General features: G+C 47.1%; 1 protein-coding gene across 1 annotated transcript in view; it reads right to left on the bottom strand.

The window, feature by feature from the left end:
* Positions 1-106: 106 nt before the first annotated feature.
* The window catches only part of shroom4 (shroom family member 4), a 29657-nt gene continuing 20803 nt past the window's right edge, over positions 107-8960 (bottom strand). The window contains exons 4-10 of the mRNA XM_058068282.1: positions 6100-8740; positions 4041-4105; positions 2026-3375; positions 1760-1889; positions 1410-1682; positions 1182-1324; positions 107-1114 (exon numbers count right to left, since the gene is read on the bottom strand). Coding sequence (XP_057924265.1) covers positions 958-1114; positions 1182-1324; positions 1410-1682; positions 1760-1889; positions 2026-3375; positions 4041-4105; positions 6100-8740 — 4759 coding nt within the window. The 3' untranslated portion in view covers positions 107-957. The remainder of the gene's footprint in view (positions 1115-1181; positions 1325-1409; positions 1683-1759; positions 1890-2025; positions 3376-4040; positions 4106-6099; positions 8741-8960) is intronic.

The raw sequence follows: 8960 nt of genomic DNA, 5'->3' as shown, positions 1-8960 counted from the left end.
AGTAGGAATTTTGTAATGCTATTTACAAAGAAATGTGATGAATGACAATTAAACAGAAAAAACATTTCAAAAGGCCAAAATGAACAAGTTTGATTGCAAATCTTGGCTTAGTGCATATTCGTTCCACAAAATACATCCAATAAAACCCTTCCTAAACTTGATTTACTGAAACTAAAACCGCCCTTGTCCAAGGGTCAGTGCTGGTGCTTAAAGCTTCGGGGGACTTTGGCCCAGATCACAAATCACCAGGAGGTGGAGGCAGAGGAGGACAGCGGGCGCTTTGTAAAAGTTTAATGGATGATGAAGGCTGGATAACAAACACAAAGGACACAAACTTGCCTGCCTTGATTGCTTAATTGCTCAATTCCGTCCTGACCAAACTTGCTTCTCTAAATTGTGAACTCGTGCAGTTACAAAATTGGAAAAAAGGTCAAAATATACACTTACTTTTTCGAAGCATTCCATACAAGCCATTCCAATCTATTGAAATCCTCTATATACATGATGTGTACACTATACACAAAAGAGTTTTCTGTACATGTATGTGACCAGAGTATCAAACTCCACACAGTAAATAGCTTCAAAATACAAACAAAATATGATGTTATAGACAATTGCAGGGTGTCAGCCAGCAACAAAACCAAAAATAATACTGAAGAAAACTTCTAAATGTGAAGCACCAAAAAAAAAAAAAAAAAACACACCTCTTTGGTCGTGAGATCCACACAAGTGTAGTGTCTTACAGTACATCTAGCAGGCACATCATGGCAAGTGTTCTTAAAGTCGTGAATATACTTGAAGTTCTGAGCACGCTCCTTTGTCATAGTCGATTGTGTGCATGGCAACCCGAGTGTTTTTAAGATGTTGGTGCAGTTTAGTTTTGGTCCAAGAACCTCAGGGTCTTTGCATGCACTTTTGAATGCTACTTACATTTGTGCTTTAAAAAGGAATAAATAGTCAGAACTGTCCATAACCCATTGACATTCCCATTCCCAGACCAAGGCCCAGCCCTAGACTCTCCCTTAGACCCCTCAGCTGCTCTTCTCCCAGCCGGATCTTGTCCTCCAGCTGTCTCTGCTCCACCAGCAGGGCGGCCTTCATCTTCACAAAGTGGCTAAAGGAGACAAAAATGTGTAAAATGTATGCAGTTTTTTTGAAAATATTTTGATATTATATGGTACCTATAGTCTCTGTGCTGGTCCGGGGAGAGACAGCGTGCCAGAACCCTGCTGACAGCCTGCTCCCTGCGGTCGACGTGGTCCTTCAGATCCTGAGCCTCTGAGAGCTGCCTCATGAGCTGGCGCTTCTTCTCCAGCAGGGGGAGCTACACAGCAGCCAATGAAGAAGAAGAGCTTCAATATGTTTTATACAATCAGTTTTTGAGTGAGCTTCTTGTCCTTCTTCCTCACCCTCTCGTCCTCATCGGTATCTGGGTCCAGCGTGTCCAGTGTGGTCTCCACCCTGAGTAAGCGGGCCGACAGCGATAGCAGCAGGCTGACCACCTTGTCCAGGTCACCGATGAACATGCGGAACTTGTCCACCTCGTTGGGCTTGCACGCCGCCACCGCCATGCTCTCCACCTCCTCGCCCAGCTGCGCATTGGCACGGATGTCATCCTGAAGTCCACGCTGGGCTTCTCTCAGGACCCCCAGCTTCTTGCGTAGGCTCTCCATCAACTGTCTCTGCGCATGGCAAACACATTCAGGTGAATCAAGGGAACAAAACAGAAGACAGGAAGACATGCAGAAGATGCGTTCACCTTGTAGGTGAGCTCGTCATCCTCTTCATGCTCCTTGTTATCACTGAAGTCCTTCATCTGGGACAGGAGCTGAGCCTTGGCAGCTGATGTGCTGTAATAGGACGAACAGCTGGAGCTCGTGCCGGACCGCCTGACGAAAACACCAAAATAGTTCTTGTTCACAAGCTAGTATGAGATGATGTGGGTGATCTCTTTGTGGAAAGAACCTTGCCATGGTCACACACACACACACACACCCCACCCACACACACACACACACACATTACCTATCCAAGCTGTCAGTGTTGTGCTCCACACTCTGAAATGTTCCCCTCCAGCTCTCCGTGCCTGTCTCCCCCTTGCTATTGTGGAGGAAGAGTTCCTCCAGGCTCAGTCCCTCCCTGCAGCTCTCCAGCTCTTCCTCCACAGAGCCGCTCTCATCTCTTCTGGTTCCACACTCTGACGCGGATTGTGGGTCCGGCAAAGTGTCGATATCTGTCTCCAAGACGTTGACGGGCAGCGCAAAACAAGGAAGCTCGCTGGTTAACAGGTCATCCTCCACAGGAAGTCTATCATCCTCCTGGAAGTCGTCGATGTCTGTTTCCAAGGGGACATCCAGTTCTGCTTCCATGCTGTGCGCGGGGCTGGGGCTTAGGGTCATCTCCGATTCGGTTCCAGTTTCTGGGGGCCTTGGCAGGTCAAGACTTTGCTGCTGCTGCTGCTGCTGCTTGTAGTCCAGCACAGAGAAGGGCCCAGAAGCCAACACACCACCAAGGCATCCATCTTCCAAGACAGGTGGAAGTGCATTATTGCTATGAATTCTGGGAGAGGGCGTTCTATCCCACACAGTGCCAGGTCTCTGGCCCGGTGGCGGCTTGTGAAGATCACTACGACTGGTGTCTGCCTCAAATAGACTGTTGAGGCACAGGCTCCCAGGTGCTTGAGGGGGCGTTGTCACCCTTTCGGGCTGTTGGAAGTACATGGCAGCTAAGTTCCCCTCCCGCTCCCTGGTGGGTGGAGCCACAGGCCTGAAGGCCCGCCTGGAAAACATGGGACTGAACTGGGCAATGGAGGGCTCTGGGAACTGTTGGCAACTGGATGGGATGTGCGAAAAGGCGGGTTCTGGGGGCCGAGGTTGGTTGCAACTACAGCGCGGGCAGTTCTCTGCCACTTCCTGTCTCTGCGGGGGGAGGCTGTATGACCTCTGTCGGCACGGTTCAGCATTCAGATGCTCTGTGGAGGTATGTTGTGGAGGCGCAGTAGAAGAAGAGCAGAACACCATGTGTTGGGACGCATGCCTGCGGTGGAACTGCTCCCACTTGGGGGGCGGTGGTCTCGGAGGTGGGTTTTTCTTCCTGTGGGTCAACTGTGCGCTGTGTACCACCTCCCCCCGGACGTCAGCTGTTCGTTCTTTGACGTCAGTCAGTGTCTGATTGACAGCAGAGGTATGCGACGGCATCCAGTGCTGACTGTTGGGGAAGCAGATATCGTTTTCGGACATGGCGCGTCCCCTGACAGAGAGAGGCGCTGGCAGGGGGGCCACATTGTGTCCATTGCAACTGTCCAACCGTCTGGGGGTCCATGATCCCTGGTGGGGAGCCTCTCTGTGTTGTTCTCGTCTCCAGCTGGTGTAGTCCCTGGGATGTGGACAAATAATTTAGCGTTTCACAACAACTATGGTGCATTCATGGACAGCAGAACAAAGTGCGAAATCTCACTGCTTCACAAAAAAAACACATGAAGTGACAAACATGTCAAAATTGTGGACCTTTTTAATAGTGATACACACATGTATGCTGTACATTTTACCTGTATTGTCACACATTTATAAATTATGACCAATTCAGGTGTTCTCTGAGGAAAAAACAGCCTACTTTTCGGAGAGAAAAAAAAACATGTAATCAAAAATATGAATTTGCAGGGCTTTGCATACTGAATAGCAGGTTTTTGGTTGAGGTCACTGTAGTTGTATCTGCCCATGTGGCGTGAATGCTAACAAACAGGAATCCCCCGCACAGCCACATATCATTAGAGCCATATTTTAAGCACGGATGATTGCTTTTGTCCACTTAAACCTCATTACGGCCAGACGACAGCCAAGCATGACTGAGCAGGATTTTCTGCCAAATCTCCCCACCCCAAAGTCTCCAGGGACTCACTTAGGAACAATCAAGACAAAGATGACCCAAAAGATGCTTTGACCTCCCTCTCTCTCCATCAGAAAAACAGAATCAGACATATGGTGGACAATGGAGGCCACAAATTACATACTATTTGTTTATATGAAAAGGAAGTGTCTCACCTCTCCGTCAAGCTGTACTTCCTGTTCAGCTTGCTTGTTTCCTGTTGCCAGGCAGGATACTGCGCCTGAGTAGAACATTTCAAAGTAATTACACCACAAAGAATCCAGCTGGTGAGAAGTGTTCCCGGCAAAGGGAAATGGGCGTTCCCTTTTGACAATGTCAATGGTGATATAAGGTATACAATGTTAGCGTCATAATTTGGTTGAAAAGGTTCCCAGGAAGTACTATCAAGAGTTCAAATAAGGACGAATCCCCCTTTCCCTTCCCCTACAAGAGCCCTCAATCATCGGTTTGTGGTAAAAAAAAAAAAAAAAGAGAGACCAAAACCACCACCATGTTAAAAGTATTTCAATGATCCGCAGAGTTTTCAATCAAAACACATTCAGATTCTTACCGCTTGCAGGATACAAGACGTAACTTCAAACCGACAGATCAACCACAAGCCACTTGGACAGGCTCAGACCCTCTCTGGTGCTGGTCAGTTCATTTCAGGGGAAATAGCACTGTCTAATACCACGCAGCTGCAATGTCTTTGTTTCAAAATGATGACATTTGAAGACAGCGGTTTGTACTGAGAAAGCAGCACTCGGGACGGAATTTATTTTTGTTTCAGACCATTTCAAGAAATGCTTAAGGGGCGTACTAAATCGTAGTGTGTTTGGGCCCACTTCACACCGCTAATCTGCACGGAATTTCGGTACACTTCCACTGCTTTGGCACGATTGGAAGAGTTTGTCCAGGGCACAGCATGACTGCACACATTACAACATGGCCAAGTCATAGAATGACTCCGATGCTTGGTAAATATATCTTCTGTAATTGTTAAAGGGGACTTATGATGCTCATTTTCGGCCCTTTGTATTGAGTTGGGGACTCCTATAGAGCAGCTACATGCAATAAACCGTACTGTATTTCTTGCATTTTCAAAACGGTCTGTTTTTATTTATTTATTCCACCAATGGCCTGCCTTGGGGCACGCCCACACCACTGTGATTGGTCCCACTCAGCTTGTACGTCACATATAAGGAAGTCCAACTCACTGTGATGTCACAGGGAGCCGGTGTTTTGAGCCATCCAAAATTCGAGTTGAAAAATTTCCACATTTCTACACATCCCACAATATGGGTCATCTCTTGTCATTAAAGGGGAACTGCACTTTTTGGGAAATTTTGCCCATCATTCACAATCCTGAAACATGAACACATGTTTCTTTCCCTTTTCTGTGCATTATAACATGAGAAAATGAGTTAATAAGACCTAGCTTACAATGCTGCCATTGGGATTCGACTGTGAAGCCCTCTAAAAAAAAACCTCTAACAGCGTTGCATGGTTTGATATCCATACTGTGATCATGCATTAACACGTACACTGATGATAACATGTCATAGTTGCAGTATCTTGCCGCATTGATGATTTAAAACACTATCGAAACCTCTTTTCTATGAGCACTGATACACATATGTACTAATGTTCGTTCTGTCAATAAGACCAGCATAGATACAGCGACAACACTTATGATGTCCGCTCTCATTGGGATGGCTCTGTGTTCAAACACAACACGTGTGCTCCAATCCTCAGGTAAAACATGCAAACGAGCATCTTGTTGAGTCTTTATTAGCAAAATCTGTGAATGACGCAAAGTCTAGCAATTAGCGACGCGTTGTTAGTCCGTGAGATAAAAAGAGTTTTTCATGTTAGCTGTTTTTTAGTTTTTTTCTGAGGGCTCTAGCGTCAAAATAGGTACAGTATTTCCAAAGACGAACGTTTTCTCACGCTACAATGCATGTTTACATGTGGCCATGTTTCACATAAGGATTGTGTGACAGGCAAAATTCCAAAATAAGTATAGTTCCCCTTTAAGAGGAAAGCACTGATCTGGACAGTGTGCATCCAATCAACTGATTGATATTTTACTCATCAGTTGACATTTCACTTCTTTGTCTATGAAACCTATGAAGCTGTTTATTATGCAGATTACATGTTATCAGGCTCCCATCAAAAGGTGACTTGACGAACTGCATTAACTCAATGGAGTGAACTCAAAGAAGTGAGACTTACTTGTGTCGGGGTGTAACTCCTTGTGTCCAAAGATGCCTGTGAAGGTTGGTTAACTGGGTAGAATGCAGATCGCTGGAGGAGACTTGTGCCGCAATGCTTGGGATGCACGTTCTGGTCATGAAAGTCCTGATTTCTTTCTCTGGTGCAAGAACTGATGAAAAAAGCATTTTTTGGTCGCTGCAGCTCTTCTTCACTTTCTTTTTTAAGATATTCCTTCTCCTTTGCCCTTTCTAACTCAAGCTCAATTTCACGTTCGATTTCCCACCGTCTCACCCTCTCCTCTCTGTCCTTCTCCCTGAGCCTCTCTCGTTCCATTTCAAATTCCCTCTCCTGTCTTTCCTTCTCCTGCTGCATCTCTATTTCTTGCAACATTTCATCCCTCTCTTGTACTCTGGCTCTTCCCTCCCATTCCTTCATTTGGTCCCTCTCCTTCTCCCGCTGTCTCTCCTGGCTGGTACACACTGATGGCCTCCTGGCTTCCATTGGGTTTAGTTTTTCTTGCTGTAGCCCCCCTTGGTAGGAGTATCTCCTTTGGTGTCTGTACTGAACATGCTCCACCTCCTGGGACTTTCTCTGTGTGCGACCCAACAGACTAGATACTGTTGATGCTGCAACGCACTTGCTCGTCTCCTCGAAAAACTTCCTTCTGTCTGCAAATGGAAGGATGTCAGACTCCTCCATCCGAGAGCAGGAAGAGGAGCGACCACCTGAGTGGGTGGAAGAGGAGGTAAAGGCACAGACCCCATGTTTTGATTGGGTCACCCCTAACATGCTCTCTCCAACAACTCCATACAGTTTGCTTGGTTCTGGTTCTGGTTGGAGTTTATGCTCAGGAGTCCAACGCCAGCGGCGAGCTTTGCCGGCAGGAGCTGGCTCCTCCACAACTCGAATGCCAACACCAAAATTAGGCACTCCTGGGTCCACAATCTGAATGGCTGTAGTTGTGGGTGGAGGTTGAGCAGGCGGATCACCACAGGTTATCCGACATGAAGAGTTTGATTTCTCATCTACTGCTGTCTCCGCTGCACTAACAGTTGGGGCAAACACAACTTTGGTTCTACTTTCTGCTTCTTCAGGCTCCAAGTGGAGGTCTGCACCCTCCTCTTCCTGGACAGTTTCACCAGTAGAGAGTAACCCTCCTGGGCCGCGGCTACTCTGCAGTTGAGCTTTCTTCCTCTGGATCTCATTTCGAAGGTTGGTTGCAAAGCGTTCACTATGGCGGCGGTTTCGACGATGGTTCCTGGATGACTTCTTCATGGTGGCCTTGATAGAGGTATTGTCCTCAGATTTTTCTCCACTTCTGCTCTCGCCTGCCGTTTGCTCTTCCATTAAGGTATCAACACTGACAGCAGCACTAAGAGGCTGAAAATCTCTTCCGAGTATTTGGTCAGAAACCAGGATACCCTGCACTGATGTCCCTGTTGGTTCCTCGGGTACACTCACAGAGCGGCTCCAGGATTGGTGATGCTGAATCAGAGGGAGGGAGTTGCTTTGTATTCTCGTTTCTTCCTCCACGCCCTCCTCCAAGAACACAGATCCAGGCGTTGAGCAGTGGTTTCCGTCCCATTTGTTTGGTGGTTCCAAAGAAAGATTGTTTGAGGGTTCTTGGTTCTCCATTAAGCCCGGTGGTAAAGGGGACGACTTGGTGCTACATGAGGGATCTAACTGACTAGAAGTTTCTAGTGAGTTGTCACTGTGACACTGCAAAAACTGAAGTTGCGGGACATTATTAGAGTCATTTTGCTGATGCTGACCAGCAAAAGGATGCTTGGTCTGAGAGGGTATGACACGAATATGCCCCTGAGCATCCACTGAGGGGTCTGAAGCAACCACAGATAACCCACCCAGGTCTGAGAGGTGCTCTGTTTCGTCACTGTAGTCCTTTTGAGCACTCGTATTAAAACCAAGTTGTTCATTTTGGCTATAGCAGGATCCTAAATGTCCAGTATTGCCGTCTTGGACTTGAAGGAAACCATTATGAGTTCCCGGTTCACTATTTGCAGAAGACATATCATCCTTATAGAAACAAGGAACACTGCACATTTCAATAGGAGCTGAAGCACAGCGTTTGTTTGACACATTAGAGCAACTCCTGCTTGTTTTGAAACTGTCCTTTCTATGTGGAGGCTGAGTGGGAGTCACTTCTCCTTCTATTCCACTTTCACCATTTATATCACAGTCTCCTGCCCTCATCTCCTCCTCATAAGAACAGGAGGAGGGCCTCTCTTTGATTTCTACAGGCCTGAGCCTCGGCCTGGTCAGTGACATGGACTTCAGTCCAATCAGCTGTTCCACATCCGAGGCCTCACGGGATGTACTAACTAGCGTTCCGCGATCCCCACTGGCAAAGCCAGGACAAGACGGCCCCAAGCTTTGAAGCAAGTTGTCCATGGAGCACACTTCACCAGGTCGGAGCAGCACTGTAGCGTAGTCGGAGGTGTTTGAGCTAGCAGAGAAGGAGCTGTAGGCGGAGTCTCTCTTGTTGTTGAAGAGTGCTGGGTCAACAGGCGAACTGAGGGAGTCAGAGTAAGGCTGTGTGACGGGTGTGGGCGTATCCAAGCTCTCCATGGAGCCCAGGGAACTGCTACGGTCGGTGGATGAGTACGGCCTGGACAGCTGACCCCACTGCATGGGCAAGTCACTGCAAGGAGATTGAGAAAGGGATGCAATTTGGTATTTTATAACATGTCCAAACGTACTACCATCCAAATATAAAAGATAAAAGGATCTATTCTTCCAGATGGAAGTCTACGCTTTTTACCATCAAGTATTGATACCCAAACTCCTCCTCCATTTGTGAAGATTTCATACAAGTAGTATCCATTCTCAAAACGTTTTCCCAAGAAACAAAAATAAATCTT

The sequence above is a fragment of the Doryrhamphus excisus genome, chromosome 3 (genome assembly GCF_030265055.1).
Source record: "Doryrhamphus excisus isolate RoL2022-K1 chromosome 3, RoL_Dexc_1.0, whole genome shotgun sequence".
Taxonomy (NCBI): Eukaryota; Metazoa; Chordata; class Actinopteri; order Syngnathiformes; family Syngnathidae; genus Doryrhamphus; species Doryrhamphus excisus.
The sequence above is the reverse complement of the archived record's forward strand: the minus strand, read 5'-3'. Positions and strand labels throughout refer to the sequence as shown.